The 19,295-nt window shown below is 39.8% G+C and overlaps 1 protein-coding gene and 1 long non-coding RNA gene across 3 annotated transcripts in view; one reads left to right on the top strand and one right to left on the bottom strand.

The window, feature by feature from the left end:
* Nucleotides 1-1,878: 1,878 nt before the first annotated feature.
* On the bottom strand, nucleotides 1,879-13,986 carry ptp4a3a (protein tyrosine phosphatase 4A3a). The gene is made up of 5 exons (XM_079828782.1): nucleotides 13,617-13,986; nucleotides 13,048-13,140; nucleotides 6,130-6,260; nucleotides 3,303-3,377; nucleotides 1,879-2,929 (listed from the first exon to the last, which is right to left on the bottom strand). The coding sequence occupies exons 1-5, from the start codon at nucleotides 13,719-13,721 to the stop codon at nucleotides 2,812-2,814; spliced, it is 522 nt and encodes a 173-aa protein (XP_079684908.1). The 5' UTR covers nucleotides 13,722-13,986; the 3' UTR covers nucleotides 1,879-2,811.
* The window catches only part of LOC307133640, a 42,159-nt gene continuing 36,837 nt past the window's right edge, over nucleotides 13,974-19,295 (top strand). For both annotated transcript variants that reach the window (XR_013817460.1, XR_013817461.1), the window contains exons 1-2: nucleotides 13,974-14,132; nucleotides 14,818-14,897. This is a non-coding gene — a long non-coding RNA (uncharacterized lncRNA). The remainder of the gene's footprint in view (nucleotides 14,133-14,817; nucleotides 14,898-19,295) is intronic.

Raw genomic sequence — 19,295 nt, 5'->3', positions numbered from 1 at the left:
GAATCTCGCTGCTTCTCTCGCGAGAAGTGAAACTCAGTTTTACTGATCCACAGCGTGTGATTGGCTGTTCACTACTGATGTCACAGCTAAACTGAGGATCAAAGCCTGAGTTGACAGAGAAAGCTGATGATCAGCATCATGGGACCAACAAAGCCTGAATAGATTGGTTTGGTTTTGTCAACTCTAAACTAATCCTGTAACTTTGAGTTTGTTAAACTACCATCATGGTACAGGCCCCAGGAATTAGGATGATGCTCAATTTCAGGTAAATAAAAGAGTACCTATTTTTTTAGGTTGTGCACTTATCAGGACTCATAATTAACTTTTTTTGTATTGAAACAAACTGCAAAACTTGGATGAACTCGAAAGGTGAAAAAGGCTTGAAAATAAATGTTCAGGTTATTCGTAGAACTAATAATTAACACTATTTTTTCTTTTGTAATTGATATGTTTCAACTTCTTCAAACTTCAACATTTGGTGAAATGTGGGAGGTGGAAAGTTGAGGCTTGAATCGTTCTTCAATTTCAACTACAGATACAAGATACAGTAAGTACAAATAATTGTAAGGAATTGAGCAAATGCACTTTGATTCTCATCTGATGAAATAGTCGGTTAAATTTAGAGTTTTATAAGGAGGATTTTCAATTTCAGGTAAGAAAAAATTATCTATTTGAAGGTTGAATATTTTTTTTTTGCACTGAAACAATAAACTGAAACACTTGGATGAACGTAGGAAGAGCGAGGTCTGAATCTTTCTTGGGATGATGAGTTTCAGGTAAGAAAACAGTCGCATTATGAAAAAAAGGTTTTTCTCCAAAACACGTTGGGAACAATCATTTGCCCCCTTTTATTAAACACTTGTTGCAACCTCCTTTTTCCAAGATAACAGCTCTGAGTCTTCTCCTATAATGCCTAATGAGTTTGGAGAACACCTGACCAGAGATCAGAGACCATTCCTCCATACAGAATCTCTCCAGATCCTTCAGATTCCCAGATCCATGTTGGCGCTTCTTCTCTTTAGTTCAGCCCACTCATTCTCTATAGGGTTCAGGTCATTTTTGTTTTGATTTTGATGTTTGTTTTTGGATCACTGTCCTGTTGGAAGATCCAAACATGGCCCATTATAAGATTTCTAGCACAGGCTGTCAGGTTTTGATTTTTGTTATCCGTTGGTATTTTATCGAATCCATGATGCCATGTATCTGAACACGATGTCCAGGACCTCTGGCAGAAAATTAGGACCATATATATACATATCAAGTGTATACCAAACCCATATCAAGTGTTTGCTGCCAAAAAGCAGCTATTTTCATCTGTCCCATAGAACGTTTGAAAAGTAACTGACACTACTGGAACTTCAAACGAGACGGGTTCTATGGTCAGATGAAACAAAAATAGTTTTTTTTGGCACAACATATTTTACAGGTTGAGGTTACCCATGTAAAAAGAAAAGAAAAATGCAGCCAAATACAAAAAAGGTAGAACATTTTCTGCGAGATCACTAGGTTACACTTTATATTTCAATGGTCAACTCTCATTAGAGTATTAGTAGACGGTTAGGTTAGGTGTTAGGGTTCGGGTTAGAATAAGTTGATATGTAGTTGCAAAGTTCATAGTGACTAGAATGTTGGAGGAGCATCAAAATAAAGTGTTAGCCAATATTAAGCAGACAGTCTACTAATACTCAGATGACAGCTAGTTGACTCACAGTTAGTAGAATGCCTAAAATGGACAATCGAAATAAAGTGTTACCGATCACCATTTAATCATGCGAGTCTTTGTCCTGCAGAGGGCAGTATGGCAATATTTTGACGGGCAGTGAACTTGCTACACATTATGAGGTCACCTCACTCACGACAAAACACTAACAGTCCTGATTCATTGCAACAGCCTTTATTTGTATTATGTAGCTGGAGGTGTGTTCTTAAAAAAACAGAAAAAACATCTTTAAACCACCGTCTTGTCTGGTAATTCATTCATATAGGGCCATTTTTTACCATCTGATCTCTGTTGACCTGAATGGACAAGTATCATAGACAGACCGCCTCCAGGGAGCCCTGAAGTCCTACCACATAAAAATTACTCCAACAAACACAAGGTTTGATTTTAAGCACATAAACACGCATAAGCATTTTCGCAGTTAAATTCATTGGCCTTCGCAGGTCTTCATATGTAGCTTTCAGAAACCCTTTCTTGTCTGGCACTCACCCTAATAGAAATAGCAAAGAGTTGCTTAATGAAACAGAAATATCTTTCACGTAAGCCCTTCATTAATCCACTTTAACTGTTGTTTGCTCATAATACAAAAGCATCATGGAAAAGGTCACCAGTAAAAAGATTTGTGCTGAAAACTGAAAGCGTTAAAGGAACCGTAGTCGTCTAAAAATCGGACTCTTGGCAGAGAAGAGAAGGAAAGCTGTAGAAAGAAAAGGAAGTAGTAGTAGAGGGAGTGAGAAAGAGCACACATTTTGTCCATGATTCACATTATCACACCGCCTGGCTCTTTCAGACAATTACAATCATTTGAGGCATGATTAGGGTGTCAGTCCTGGTGCAGGATCAAAGGTTGCCTTCGTCGTATCTCATTCACCTCAGAGATACGTCAGCCTTTCAGACCTCTCAGTCTTAGGTCTCGGAAAAGCCATGGCAGTATCCGCACCGCCATCAGAGTGAGGAGGATTTTAGGCACCAGTGGGGTTTTCATCCAGACCGAATCAGTTCATATTTTTATAGCAAATCAGCAAAGTGCATCAGTTGTGGCCCAGTCCATCAGGTTCAGCTCAGTTCAGAACAGCAGGGTGAGGGTGCAGTCACATGATGCAGCACTTGTTCTTGAAAATGTGCGGGTGCTTGTAGCGCAGTCTCTGTTTGGGCCGGTATTTCTCTAGATACGTCAGCTGCTTGCTGTTTATTGCACCCCTGCGTTTCCTGTGAAGGCAAAAAATGGCCATTAGCGTGTGGATTTACAATTTCATCGTGGTACAATTACATGACTTCTTTCAAGAAACACGGCAGATAAAAATGGCTGGCAAACTCATGTTTCACACCAGCCCACACTGGACTGAAAATAGCATTGAAAACGCAAGGAACAGTAACTGAGGGGGCCGAGCTTAAAAAAGGATCAATTGCGAATCTTTTTCTTATTGAAAGCTTTAAGCTTGGCCTTGCTATCAAAAGGCACTCTGGCAAGCGTAGCAACCGAGAACTAGCGTTTAAGATCCTCTTGCATGAATCTAGCAGTTGACGTCAAGCACTCGAGGTCTTTTGTCCTTGAGAGAAGTCAAGAGAGAGATGTACGTACTGTCGGATGAACTGGATGGCATCTTCGTACTTCATCCCACTTTCTATCAGTGCCACGGCCACAAGTACTGGAGCTCTACAGAAAAAAACACACACATTGAGAGAGATGGGGCATTAATTCAAACAGATTGATATACATGGGCGACCAATGTCAAAAGTATTTTTGTATTCTTGTGTTTTATAAGAAATATATTTGTATTTTGCATTTGATTACTTTTTTCCAGTTTTTCAACCAGTTCGGGAAAACCAGTGCAATTATAATGGGCAATTTTGGCAATATTGCAACTAAACTTTACCTAATGTAAACGCAATACTTCGATCAAACTAATGCGATGAAGCTCATAATCGTAGTAATCATATTCGCATTAAACTAGGTGGAGTACGCAGGTTTTAAATCGCAATGAACAGGCATGTAAACACCTTCATCGCATTATTACCGCTCTGACTAAAGTGTGCATGTGCTCGGTTCTACACGGATGCCATGTGTTGTTCACACAACTTCATGAAAGAACATTATTCTGAAGTTTCCTTTTTTTTTCAAATCGCTAAACTCTGTCAACAGAACTCGCTGCGCAGTCTCTGCTCCCTATCTTCATCCAGACATCGCAAAGAACGTGATGGCAGCATGGGCAGAAGCAGCATCGTGATGTTCAAAATAATATCCAGTGCGTCCATAAAAATGTGTTTTGAATTTGATGCGAGTATATTAAAACAATAGCCGGTAACAAACATACTGTATGCATATCTGAGTGTGGTACAACCATACTTGGCGCATAATCAGAAAAATGAAAATTGACTTCTGCTCGTGTCATGTTAACATCTTACTGTGGCATGTTAAGACCTTGCTCTGATTATTAGAAATAATCACATTTTTGGTGCACATGTAAACGTAGCCAATGTTTACTTAACTTTCCATTTTTAACAAAGATAAATTAAGAATTCAGTTATTGAAGTTCTATTGTGTTTATTTGCTATTTGTATAAGTTTTTTTTTATTCTTTATTTTATGACTGACTATTTTCTTGAATAATCACTTGAAAACAACACAAAACCTACATTGTTTCACTGGTAATGGTATGACTGCAGAACTTCTGTTATCGGAACACACACACACACACACACACACACACACACACACACACACACACACACACACACACACACACACACACACACACACACACACACACACACACACACACACACACACACACACACACACACACACACACACACACACACACACACACACACACACACACACACACACACACACACACACACACACACACACACACACACACACACACACAGGATTATTAGAGCAGCTCAATTGTTCCATGAGTTGTTTCTTAGATAGAAATGACTGTAGCTGTGCAGTGCACAACAGATTGAGCAATGCCTCATTAAATACAGTGGAAAAGAGGCATTACAATTAGTTAATCCATCATACAATAATTCATGTTTTACAATCCTAAAGGTCAAGATTCGGGAAAAGCAACAAAAAACAATTTCCAGAAAAGGTGAGTGGTGGAAAACAACTGTTGCTAGGTGGATACCTAGTCATATAAAAAGAGCCCACCCCCAAGACTCTACGATAATCTGGTCTTTGCATATCACTGGGGTCACATCCTTAATGTCCATGTAATCTTTTCTCTCTCTTTAGCGCCTGCCAAGTGGAAAATCTGATCTCTTACAAAAGTAACAGCACACCTCTCCTTAACAAGCAGCGACTGTGGTATCATTCATGTCTGTAGGGACAGCAGAGCAAATTTTAATACTTAACCCTCAATGCTTCACTTTCAAACATAGACTGTACAGTGAAGACAGTGAAATCTTACGCCATAGCCCCAGCTCTAAACAGTGTTGCCATCTGAAAATAAACGAGTCGGGCCAAAAAAACACTGGCACTCTTTCAAGATTTGAGGCCGATTCCCTTTGGAAGTGGATGAAGTGCGTCAGAGATGGAGTTTTACCGCCCAAAAGACGAAAGCAGCGAGGCCAGACTACCTCCTACTCCTCTTAAAGTCACTTGCTGTTTTATAGCCATCTATTGGGGTATTTTGTTTCTCTGTACGTGTACCAACCGAGAGCATAAATACATCATCTGTAAGAGATCCTTATGAGACACATACTGTTCAATATTTAGAACTTCAATAGTACATTGTTGTGCAATATTGCCGTTACCACGAAACTATATACCTATTGAACTTCAATGTAAAAAAAACAGCTAAGTGAGTTCCCATTCATGAATTAAATTCAACCACAAGGTAACTGGGAGCATCATGTATAGCTAAAAAAAAATCCCTGTCATGTGGGATAGACTGTCTGGCATAAAGGTCATGGATAGAGCACACGTTTGAGGACAATAATAACAAATGGTCGTAAAAAGCAACTTCCTGTTTTGTCTTCGGCCCTCACCCCGATGCCTCTAAAAACAGAGAGGGACTGCAGCAGAGTCAGTGCACTTTGGGGACTGTTGACTTTGGCGGAGCACTCTGTCCACTTTAAAGCCTCTGAAGAGGTACCTCTTGCTCGCTATGTACGTAGTATGGTTTCAGTCCACTGGGGACTATCAACTTCATCCAGAGTTAATAGAGGAGAAGGGGTCTCCTGGGAGACCAGAGGTGCATTATGTTCTATAGGGCACACAGTACACATTCTTTTCCAGATTAAGGTCTAGGGGCACCAAAGGTGGTCCTACTTATGGGCCACCAGACGAGAAATGAACCCATTTGCCCCCAGAGTTCCCAGGACTGAGCACAACCCAGCTAGTTAAAGATATGTTCTGGTCAGTACAATTCTCTATCTGTAAAGACATTTACTGACCTTCCTAAACCGGCCACGCAGTGCACAGCCACGCAGCAGCCGGGGTCTTCTATGAAGCGTCTCTTCAGGAGAGTCAACCAGTCCTCCACGACCTTAGAGGGAGGAGGAGCGCCGTCATCAAATGGCCAGTCCTAGGGAGAGAAGAACAAGATACCCCTTAACGTGAGCACATTAAATGTCTTCACACTGAAAGACAAGCTTTGGCTTTGAAACAATCCATTAATTCGGACTTCACATGATAAACTATTCAAATTTGTTGCATCTAACGGTTGCTTTTGGTCATGTTGCCGCAAGTTGGTGAAAATGAATAACATCCAGTCAGTTTGTTGCTGCTGCAAATCATGGTCAATGTGAATGTGCCTTTAAGGAATCAAAAGGCAAATGTAGTAAACACTTAAATGTATGGATGTTATTGCATTATACATCTACATATCAAACCAAGTGGCATTTATATGAAAGAAATATAGTACAAACTAGGGCTGCAACAACGAATCGATAAAATGGATAAAATTCGATAATTAAAGAGTTGCCAACAAATTTCATTATCGATTCGTTGTGTCACGCGACTATTATGCCCCTCAGATGTTTGAGTATAAAAAAAAACACGGTTGAACGCAGAGTGGAAGCGGGCGAGCCGTGCTGTACCCGTCGTACCACGCAGTGGAAAAGCAAACCGAGCCGAGCCGTACCAGTCGAAAAGCGCCATTAATAAATCGAAAAAGTGTGTTAATTGCAGTAAAAGTGACGCAACATGGCATGGCACAGGAGCACCATGGTGGTGATTCAGCACCTAAAACGAAAACATCTTGGAGTCCTTGATGAGGAGGAAGGGAGTTCAACAGCAGGGTAACATTAAGTCACTACAAAATCCCACTTTTGTTCCGTTTCGAAGTGAGGAGCGTGACGTCCCTCCAGTAGCTCTTCTGGTGCTTGTTTACTCTTTATCCAGCTTGACAAGCATGACAAGTTAGCGTTAGCTTGTTAATAACAGAAGTAAAGCAGGGGTGGTATAGTTTGTCAGACTAAAGACACGTTTTTATTCACTTGCCTTTTTTGGCCCATTCATTTTTCCATCTGTTGCTATGTTAATTTCGTTGACAAATAATTTTTCAATATTTTAATCAGCAACATTTTTCACAGACAAAAACAAGACGAAAATCAAAACCAGCTTTGAATGACAAAAACTATGACTAATATCTATTGTCATTTTCGGTCAGCATTCGGTCTTAAAGTGACAGCAGTCCATTAACCTGCTTCCATTTGTGCTCTTAATATTAATCAAACAACAAAAGACAGAGAAAATAACCTCTTTAGTTTTAATAAGGATTCATTATATTTATTATACATGAATTATTGAATCCATATTTAATCTATAAGGAATGTTGTATGCAAGTTGTTATAAAGAATGCGTATAATTCATTGAAAATAAGACGTGTTCTTCTTTAGGAGGAGTAGTTTTATTTAATTGTTACATAATATTTGTTATCACAGCAGTTAAATCTGTGTCTGTGTTGCATGTAAACTTTAATATCATTCATATTAATAGGTTAATACAGTAGATGTTTTCTCCAGGAGTATATAATGGGTTTGGACATTTTAGAGAAATTCTTAATGCATTACAATTTAACTAAACCCATCAAATTTTGTTTGTGAGTGTGTGCGTCTGAGTGTAGTGTAGAGAACAAGTTCTAACTTTCCTGTTAAGTTTTCTGATTAGTATTTTTCTTTATAAAAAAAAAAAGATTTATAGATTTATTGTAGCAACCTGTGCACTTTCGTAAGATTTTTTGCACTGTGAATTTGTAGTCAGTTCTGTTTTTGAATAAAGGATTGGAAATGAATGCTTTTTTAAATCGGATTCATCAAATAATCGAAAAAAAGAATCGACAGATTAATCAATTATTTAAATAATCGTTAGTTGCAGCCCTAGTACAAACTTTTAAACATTTCACAAAAAGAGCTTCAAAATGAAAGTACTGAAACACTCTGTGGTTGTCCAACGTTAGTGTTTCGTTCAAAGTTATTGTGATGAACACCTGTGGTTACTGCGAGTGGACACCTGGGTGAATTGCAAAAATGGCTCAGAAAGTGAAGTTACTTCTGAGAAGAGCTAGTACAGAATTTGTTTACAGATGCCACCAGATTTGCATTTAATGCAAACACTTCTTTTTAAATGTGACCTAAGTGTCCAAATAATGGTCGAGGCCACTGTATTAGATTTCACAGTCTAAGAGAGATCTGCTGGCTGTTGCTAAATGTTTATACACTGTGAAAGTGGGTTATCCAAATGGTGAAGGGACTGGGTTAGTGAGGACCTTTCAGAAATAACCATCCACGGGTGCATTTCCCGTACAATGGCGTAACTGGCTGCATTGTATGACGCATTGTTGGAGAAATGAAGTCCCGAATGTTTCCTGAAACCAAAGTAACTTTGACGCACATCTGTTGTTCAAGCCAAGTTGGTTCAACAACATAGAACTTTTGCTAATGATGTTGTCACGCACGTGGGAGTAATAACTTCTGCTAATTAATCGGTTCAAGATGTCAGATTATTGTCGTCCGAAGACTACTTCACCTTTTTGTTTGTCCGTTGTTTTGTTGTATTTCCAGATGTTTGATTCAATCATGGTTTCCTTCTTATGTCAAGGTATTCCTTCTTAAGGTATCTCATCAAAAATGGCGTTTTTGTGATCTTGACGAACTAAGTAGAGTAAAATATGTATATATATATATATATATATAAGTTTGTGAGACTGTGCCACAGTTCACTCCGACTCAACCAGAAAAATCAAGATTAACCAATACTCAACATGACATACAATCCATTCTTCTCTGAGGTGAATCTCTTTGAGGATTACTATGAATTGTATTTTATGTTGCATATTTATTCATCTTGATTTTTCACAACTTGTGTGCTTTTTCTGGCCGAGACGAAGTAAACTGCAGTGCTAATAGTCTCACGAATGCGCACATCATGTATTCGTGCACCAAAGACCAATGGCCAAGGTCAGGATTTTCGTTAAATAATAGGCCAACATTAAATTTCGGTTTGTTTAATCACGAAACCTTGGAATATATGACAAGTGTTGCATTCTGTGATACTTTTGCATCTTTTTTAAAAAGCTTGATGCTGGTCGCTTTTCACTGCCATTATATGGATGAACACAAACGGGACATTTTTTCAAATAATTCTGCTTTTGTGGTCCAAGAAATAAAGAAGGGCATACAGCATTAGAACACCAGGTTGAGTAAATGATGACTCTATTTTCATTTTTGGGTCTTTAACTATCCCTTTAAGGTCAGCGTTTTTAAAATAAAAACGATTCTCTTCTATAGTGACGTTTCTTTGTCTACACAGTACGACCGAAAACGCATGTCACATGACTGTTCATGCATGTATAAGTGTAAACAGTTGCCTCTTGCACATGTAGACAGCTGCAGTATTATAAAATATAGAGTTTAATAGCACAACCGCTGCTAAAAAGGACCACAAAGTCAGCAAAGCATGCCGTTCCGTCTCCGTGTTATTGTTTACACGGACGTCGAGGCTGGTATGTTACAGTGCCGTTGAGAGAGACGGCTCTGGGCTGCATTTCCCAAAAGCATTGTAACAATAGCTACCAACTACGATCAACTTAGGCGTACAATGCTTTTGGGAAACGCAGCCCTGGTCTGATATTGTAGTGTTCAGGTAGCGTAATGTGGGAAGCCACGCCATAATTTTCAAAAGTGTCCGAGTCTGCAGCGTTTTGAAATGTATCCGTTTTCGAGGTTTGAAAACGCCGGAGTAGTGTAGATGACAGGTGTAACGTAGCAAATGTTATGCATTTTAAGACGAAAATGCACTAGTGTAAACAGGGCCACATGTCGTTTTAACAAAAAATATGCTTCTAACTACAAGGCGAGAGCTGTAGTTCCAACCCAACAACTTTGCATTGCTGTTTGCAAATGTTCATTGGAACTATATTTTGGGAAACACCAAATTGTTGGAATGTCGGAACTTGTGAACAGTTGGCTAGCAATGCTTTTGGGAAACTTGTTCCAGAGCAAAAAAATTGCACTACAGAATCTGAGCTCACTGCTAAACACATGCATGGAGCCAAGGGGTCTCCTATCAACTGAGATTTTTTTTGGTACAATATGATTTGGGACTTTCATACTCTGATATAAACCCTTCAGCTTACTAACAATGTGTAAGTTCAAGGTTTGACATAAATATCAGTGATGCCACTAAAGTCATCCGCTACTGTTCAGGCGGTTTGTAAAAGCGGTCCACGCTTCTGTGTCAGTAAGGCAAAGCGTGAGGCCCGAGAGGCATGTGGAACACGACATAAATTTAGCATCCATGTGTATCTTTCCTGTGCTCTCGTGACCTCAAGGTGAGCGGTGAATCACAATCATGCTTAACAGGAGATCGGGAAAAATCCCACCCCATCTCTTCCGTTTTCCCGCCTAAACCACCACTGGGGGACTTTGATGCGGTTCAGATGCCGAGGGACGCGGCTCACATAGACAGCACGCTAACTGGCATGTCTTCACAGGCACAGATGCCCACACAAACACATACTCATGTGATCCAGAGAGGCTTGGCAGGGCAGGCCTTAATTATAAAGAGCTTTCTCACAGTACAGACACACAAGTCAGCATTCAGATGCCTCAAAATATCGCTTATCACATGGGACCAACGAGTGATATGCAGTCACACAACAGCCCCAGGGACAGGACGCTCAACACTAGCAGGTGTGAGTCTTTTCAAGTAAACAAGTCAGACCAGCAAGGCCTTTAGGAGGCCGGCTTTACAGAAAAGCCTTTGAAGCATGAATGACGCGCGACAATCGCTTCCTCTACTTCCCTCCAGCCCATCCTATTGATTTCCTGGGCAAACACACCTCAGAAACCTTTCGGGAGCGGATGGAAGGACACTGATGTAATGCAGGTTGGGTAAACAGCCGTGGCCTACTTTGGGAATCCAGAATTAGGTAGCGGGGTCACTTGCTCAAGCCTGCAGTCTTGCAGATCTCTGTACAGTTGTTCTGAGTGGGAAGGGTGTGGAATGGCACGTGCGCGAGTCGTTTACTCCCTTGTTGCAGGTGCTCACACACATACATGAGGCGAACAAAACTATTGATTGTTCCCACTGGGGTTTTTTGCAAAGTTTCTCAGCAACTTGTGCTGCGGACAACAACAAACATACGTCTTAAGACTGTGTATGACACCAACACAAGCAACTAATGTCCAATGCGTCATACATGTTGCAGTCTTTTGAATGCATCTTGAAAAAGAAGTCTTATTCACTGCAGGTGATCAACTTCTCTGAAGGACAAAATAAAAAACATCATGTTTGCGTAAATTATCAGGTTTGGCAAGCTGTCTGTGGGAAGGAAGAGGTGTATCGAGCTTCCAGCATATCCTTTATATTCACAGACGTCAATAAAAACAGGACTTATGCAACAGTTCGCCTTGGGTTCTCTTTACAGTTTTGCTGTGAGAAAGTCAAGAAGAAAAAGTATAAAAGAAAGGTTGGGTGGTGGGGGAAGGTAGGCGGGGACCGATCCGAGGCCACACGGAGAGACCAGGCTCTGCCGCTGCCATAGCAACAGTGAAACGTTGACGTCGGTAATAAGAAACACGTGTGGCTGCTTGGAAGAGAACATTTTCTATAATGAATTTAGTGTGTGTGTGTGTGTGTTAGAGAGAGAGAGAGCGCGAGTATACGGGGGTCAAGGGGGTCTGTGGGGAGCTGTTTCACTTTTCACTTCTAACGCAGAACACTTTCAATGACTGCCTACGTGCACCAGACGCTCTTACCTCTCCATCGTTTTCACCATCTGGCCCTTTAAATGTGAAATAAACAAGATTTTTTTTTGAATACTCTAGACTCTAGAATAGTTGATTCTGATTGGGTGATGGTTGCATTCTGGGGTCATATATTTTTGTATATTGACCACTAAACCGTATATCTGAACATTGTCCTGGCTAATCCATTTTCTAAAAAAGCAGTCCTAGTTTCATGCCACTCATATCACTCTGCTGTCTTTTTTTTCTCCATATGATAAAATTATTTTAAATCAAACCAATATTTTATGTCCCTTTAAGGTCTATCCGGTAAGCAGCGATGTATACTGCCAAAAATGGCTTCTTCATAAATGTATAATTATTCTTTTGGTTGTCTGGTTAAAATGCCTATAAATCCTTGAAACAAAACAAATTTACTTGAGAAGCAACTGCATATATTTTAAGACTTTCACATTTTGCATATGTTTTCTAGTGTATCTTGTCTTATTGCACTGGCAGATTTTTAAAAAAACTGGTTATAACTTGTTTACAAGTAATCTGCTAGTGCAATAAGACAAAATACACTTCTTTGTCAACAAGTCTTAATGTCTTATGAAGTGTTTCTTCTCACGTAAATGTATCTTGTTTTAAGGATTTGTAGATATTATAACAGGAAAATCAAGACAAAAATACTTATTAAGAACACTTTTGCTGTGCATTAAAGGGTTAGTTCTCCCAAAAAAGAAAATTATGTTATTAATTACTCACCCTCATGACGTTCCAAACGACATCCTGTAAGGCCTTTCTGGGCCTTGAAAGTGTTAATTACATTGCTGTATATGGAGGGGTCAGAGAGCTCTCGGATTTCATCAAAAATATCTTAATTTGTGTTCCGAAGAGGAACGAAAATCTTACGGAGTTGGAACGACATGAGGGCGAGTGATTAAAGACAATTTTTATTTTTGGGTGAACTAATCTTTTAAGTGAGATAACCTTCAGACGGTCAACATCGCAAAATAAACCCCTTCAGGGTGACAAGACCTTTCATATCTGGGTTCTGATCAACCTGTTGTTGTTGTTTTTGTTATGTTCAGCTGACAGTACATTATGGCTTACAAGGGCATCAAGAAGATGTGAACTTACCACGACAGTGATCCCATCCTTCTCCAGTGGGGTTTTGTCGTAGGTTATCTCACAAACTCTGACCACCGTTGTGGCACCATACTTCTTAAGATCCTAAAGTGTGATGTGAATATAAATACAGATGATAAAAAAAACCTCAATTCAGTACAATGACAAAAACAATCACCATTTGTTCAGACATAATTGTTCCACGATAAAATACAAACAATCATTTTAATGGGGTAAGAGCTAAGGTAAGCTGTCCATGAACACACTCTGTCCCTCATCCCTGCCATGTGACAGAGCACTGGGATCTGGGTTTCCATGGAAATGGAGGCTTTGTGGACGTGCTGTTATCATTAGAGGCTCTATGGTTCATGCACACTTTCCCAGCAAGATAAGAATGAGTGGGCCATGTGACATGGAGTTGTCTTAAGATAGACCATGTGAGCTGAAACGGGACGTGTTGCTAAAATGAGTGCGCGTTCAAGCGAGGGATAAAAGTAGAAGTGGAGGGTGGGAGGAAACAGACGACACAAATACATGCAGAGAGGGGACACACAGGGGAAAGACGGTGTACAAATGCTCACCTCTATGAAGCTGCTCAGAGTGGAGTTTGTTGGGTTGTGTGTGATTAAGAACCTCATGTTCTTGTAGCACACCTCCACAGGGGCTGGCCGGTTCATCCGAGCCATTGTGCTTCCTCCAAGTCACTGTCCAAATCGTTCACAAGCAAATTCACCCAATGGATGCCCTTCACTGTTTTGTTCAGCCTCTGATCTTTCTTTGTGAATAAAACGCAGCAAAACTCCTTGATGTTCAAAGTCCCCAATATCTTGTATTCTCTCTCTAATGGCTTGCTGTAGCCAGAGAGGTCAGATCACCCCATTAGATTTGGGAGGAGTTTTGGGTGGCAGGACCACAAGTAGTAGAAGGAAGAGCGTCTCAGTGCATCCAGAAATAAGTGGAAAGAGCGCAGCACATTCTCCCCGGGTTTAGACGTGCAGATGTTGTGCGTGGCAGTAGTCTCCAGTCCTCTGCAAGAACGCCATGGACAAAGCCACTACTGAAGGACAGAGCTGTTGGAAAGAGAATCGGAAAAAAAGGTAAGTGAGTTTTCTTCTCTGAAATAACCTGACATGCAGAACCAGGGCAGTCCGTTGAAGACAAACATGACGCACACATGACAGCGCAGCTCATGTTAACTATGATTGTGTGACCGCAGATTACATACAGTGTCCCCGAACCCACCCACACACAATCCCACTCACTCACACGCACTCAAAACATTGCGCAACATAGAGGCTGATAGGGACTTGATGTTTTACAGACAGCAGAAAATGAGAGTAAATACATATCCCAGGCTTCCCCTCCCCCCCCAGACATTTTAGGTACAAACATTTTAGGTTCCTTTTTGAAAAAGTGCTGAACTTGAAATTGTATTAAAACATTTGTTAAAAACATGTTTTAATGCATGCACTGCCTCTTTAAATGTTATATAGATTTTTTTCTTTAAAAGTTAGAAAATTGTTACAATCACTCAAATTAGCAGTGGGAAAAAAAAACTACAAAATTAAGGTATCATACTCTAAAGTGACATTCACACACAAAAATAAATAAATTCACATCTGAATGCAGCAATTCAGATAAAAAAAAGTGTTACTTACCCGTGCTATTGCTCTAAATACGTTTTTAGCATTATGGATTACAATTCAAACTGGTCAGACTCAGATGCACAGGCGAACTGTGAGAGATTCTGATGTATGAATGCTGCACTCTTGCGCTCTACAGTTTTACTGAGCGCTCCCCACAGATCTGCGACTGCAGGGACCTACACGAGTCTTCAGCAGTGGCATCTACAGCAGTTAAAGGTACAGAGACTCCCGAAAACAAATGTTCTGATTTGGCCGAAACTCTTGGAGTGCCGTAATCACTGACTGTTCAGACCAAAGCGGAAAAACTTTGTTTTGAACACTCTCTTGTCACAGAGAAGAAAACAATTCAAACAATATTTACACGATTTCTAAAAGGCATTCAACATCAAATCCTTAAACACTTTATATATATTTTCAAACATTTGTTTACACTGACTTGAGTTGACTAACGCATGCCAGCCTAGAAAAAAATATCTATATTACAATTGGAAATATTCCGATTCTTTATATTGTAAAGCGGTGTTGTTTTGCACTTTAATCTTTTTAAAACATTTGTTTACTTCATACATTTTAAGTGTATTACTTTATTGTATTTAAATGTTATTTATTAAAAACCTTATGAAAGGACAATATTGAATAAAATACTGTTTATCTATCTTTTAAACCTGTTTTTTTATAATGCAGTTCAATATTGTGATTCAATACCATGACAATATGAAAATTGTATAGTCACACTGAGTCATCACACTTTTTTCCATTTTTGTGCGTGTTGATTTTGGCATTAAGCGGAATACAGCACTTATTCGTAGCTGAAAGCCATATCAATAGCCAATGTTTTTTTTACATTTCCTTACCATTTATTCAAAATTACAATTTCAATACAAAAAAATGTTTTCGTTTCTGCAGTATTGAGTAAATGCTTCAAAATCAGGCACATAAAGACTTCATTTGGAAAGTTGTACTAAGCCTATAACTGCAATCCTAATACCCCATTTATGACTTGTAATTAATTGAAACAGAAGCTTAACCTAATTTGCCATTTCCTCTCTTCAAAATAAACATACTTTTTCTAAATGTAATCCACACTTCCAAAATTCCTAGTTGCTTAGACCCAAACTAATCATTTCATTCATTCACTTTGTGGAGCAACAGAAAGAACAAAACAATGACAACCAAACAACAATGACCTACTTAATTTAGTTAATATAAGCCTACTTTTGAACAACTTGACTGAGGACAAAATGTTTATATAGTAAGTCATTTCATATAATAAAATATGCTGAGCTAGATACTTTGGTTGGTTGGTGTTGCCATGCCAGCTTCCTTGTCTATTTTCAAGACGAGTAACAAATTACCTATATAAGGTTTTTACATTTTTCAGGGTTGACTCTTAAAACCTTCTTCAAAAGTGTCTGTGGAGTAAAAATTTTCTTAAGAGAGCTTAAACCAGCACCAGTGGATCTTGGTTTGATATTAAAGTGCCCCTATTATGCTATTTTAAAAGTTCCTAATTTTGTTTTGGAGGTCTCCTATAACGTATCAAAGGTATAAAAAAAGAAAGAAAGAAAGAAGAAAACACTTTCATTTTCTCATAATATACATTGCACATCACATTCAATGATCCTCAAACAACTCGTCAGTAGAGCTGCAACTAACGATTATTTTTTCTGTCGACTAATCTGACGATTATTTTTTCGATTAGTCGGCTAATCTAACGATTATTTTTCCGGGTTGATTTTATGATTCTTTTTTACTGATTATTGTATTTCAAAGAGGGTAGTGAATTTGTATATTATTTTAACATGAAATCAATGAATGATGACAATATTAATTGTATTTCAGGAAGGGTAGTGTACATAGTATGCCATTTTATAATGAAATATATGGACACAAGAAGCATTTTAAACATCATGTATAATGATACTATTCATCATAAAATGTAAACAGAGTAGGCCTAATTAGGAAAAGTTGTTTACTATAGTAGTTGAGTATGATTTACTTATTGATTTGTGTCAATAGTAAACGAAAATGCACTTGTATTTATCTGCAAAAGGTTCACATAAAGGAGCTTTCATCATAGTTTTAATGTATAACTAGTCGTCTATTTTGAAGATACATGTGCATAAACAACGACTAAAGCTGGCAGAAGTTTTTGGCCAAATTTCAAAGACATATTTAAATGATTAAAGCTAGAGGCATATCTTAACTTTAAAGTTACTTTAATCATGTAAACTACCTATATACAGCATGTTATTATGCATATGTGTTTGGGACAGAGGGGAACCAGGTCGCATTTACAGCAGATGCAGCCCATTATAAATAAAGGCACGAGACGTACTGGGGTCGCCGGGTCGGAGAAGAGTCTGTTGGAATACACGCGCCACAGACCGGTTCAGCTGCGCGAGAGAACACTGGCAGCAGGGTTGCCAGGTTTTGACAACAAAACCCACCCATTCGTTACTCAAAACTAGCCCAAAACAAGCCCAATCGCGTTTCGGGGAGGTTCTCCGGTAAACATCGCGTTCAGGGGGTTAAATATGTGGTTTTTTTTGCAGGGCTGCCTGCTAAAATTCTCATTCCCGGGGATAAATATCACATAATTGGGATCGCTTCAACCCGCGGACATGAGACAACAGTGTAGCAACAGTGTAGAAGTAGCCCAATTCCGCTGAAAAAACGCGGACTTGGCAACACTGACTGGCAGTGTGAAAGCTCTCGCTCTCCACGAGCACAGCTCCTGCTCTGCCACCGCGCGCAGTGTGAAACCGGCGTTACAGAGCGAACAAAGCACAGTTTTAAGGCCTGTACACACCGGGACGAATATCGCGCGCTTATCGCCAGCGTTTTTCGTGCCGTTTTTCGGCGCGTCTTGAGTGTTCACACCCAAGCGATTTTCACTGGCGCTGCGCGGAGTGAACGTGTACATTCTGTCTATGCGCTCCCGGTACACAAGATGGTGCTGCGGCACTTTAAGCCTCTGACACTCGCTTGTCACACAGAAGGAGAAGAGAGACAGTATTTACGTGCTTGCCAAAACCATAGACATATTATGTATATGGACAAAACCATTCACACACTTTTTGCTAACTGGCAAGCAGCATTAGCAGTTCATCTTCTTCTTTGTCTACTTACTACTTCTTCGTCGTATCAATGTGTGCTCGGCAAGACCGTTTTGTGCTTGAGCGCCACCAAGTCGTGTTTTACTGTCACTTCAGCAGCTCCAGGCACGTGAACAAAAGCGCCGATCTCATTGGTCGGACAGTTTTTTACGCGCCGCGTCAAAATAAAAAAACGAACCCGAGGCGTTTTTTTAAAAAATGACGCTTTTACGCCTGGCGTTTTGCGCGTCGGTGTGAACACTCACATTGGCGCCCATTGTTTAGTCCCGAGGCGTTAAACGTCGGCGATAAACGCGTGTGAAAATCGCCCCGGTGTGAACAGGCCTTTACTCGGCTTCTGTTTAAAGTACTCCCACACTTTTGAATGTCGCGGTCTGGCTTTATATGATAAATGATCATTTTCACTATGTCCGGGAGCAGAAGCTGCCATTATTCTAGATCTTCTGTTCTATTCTAGAACGTAAATAATGTGCCGCCGACGCATCGACGCATTTAACGCACGTCGACGTATTTTCGATGACGTCGACGCGTCGTTGCAGCCCTACTCGTCAGATGATTCAGTCCCTCCTTTCCATGAGCCTACTCTGCTCTGATTGGCCAGATGGCCCAGTTTGTTGTGATTGGTCTACCACGTACAGCGCATATTTTGGAAGCTAAATACCATTACCATAACTGAACTTCAGCTCCGTCCGGAGGCTTCCTTAAACTCAGCGATTGTACACACAGCAAAGACAATAACGATGACGTCGATTTTACCATATCAATCTCCGATGATGAAACATTGAAAGAACTAGTTATTCAAAACGAAACTCCATTGCAAGGACGACTTGAGCTGGATGTTTCTCAGTGATACGCTACTCAGTTTGAGGTAAATTGAGATGTTACAACTGTAATTCCTCACCATCAGTATTAACAAGTGTATGCCCATCAACAACCTCAAGTGTATATTTCTAATTTACAGCGGGGACTGTATCAATAACGGTGCATACGTTAGCCGAGCACTAGTGTGAATGACTGATTTAACATTAAAGTTTGCAAAACAAATCTTGCTCCATCCTTTATCTTTCCTCAAAGTAGTAAGAACGACAGACAATCTGCATTAATAGACACAGTTTTGGGTAGTAGTGTTTAGTCACACAGCTAGTTAGCACTGGTATTTAAGTAAGACAGTAATAACTTGAGTTAGCCGGAGACCTACACAATGTAAAACACAAAACTACGTATATTGAAAAAATATATATATCAATAACTATACTTACAGGTTGTGATTCTGAGAAGCAAGCTGGTCCAAATAAACTGGGTACTGTCCCATCTTTCAAGAGCAAACGGTTCAAATCCCGCGTTGAAGGGCGGGTCAAGTTGTTTGCGAGCGGCAAATGTAGAACATAGACGGGCATTTTGCAAATGTGTTAGTTTGTGATATGTAGCCATAACTGATTGGGATTCGAATTTCCGACGACTCGTTTATGCGCTTCAGAGTCTATTCTTTCTTTTG

This window comes from Gobio gobio (genome assembly GCF_949357685.1).
Source record: "Gobio gobio genome assembly, chromosome: 11".
NCBI lineage: Eukaryota > Metazoa > Chordata > Actinopteri > Cypriniformes > Gobionidae > Gobio > Gobio gobio.
The sequence above is the reverse complement of the archived record's forward strand: the minus strand, read 5'-3'. Positions and strand labels throughout refer to the sequence as shown.

Excerpts from the sequence above, each read along its gene's own strand:
- ptp4a3a (XM_079828782.1), bottom strand. The coding sequence starts at position 13,721 with ATGGCTCGGATGAACCGGCCAGCCCCTGTGGAGGTGTGCTACAAGAAC. Across the intron at positions 13,141-13,616 it reads CTCTGAGCAGCTTCATAGAG|GATCTTAAGAAGTATGGTGC; the intron begins GTGAGCATTTGT and ends ATCACACTTTAG. Across the intron at positions 3,378-6,129 it reads TGCGTGGCCGGTTTAGGAAG|AGCTCCAGTACTTGTGGCCG; the intron begins GTCAGTAAATGT and ends TTTTTTCTGTAG.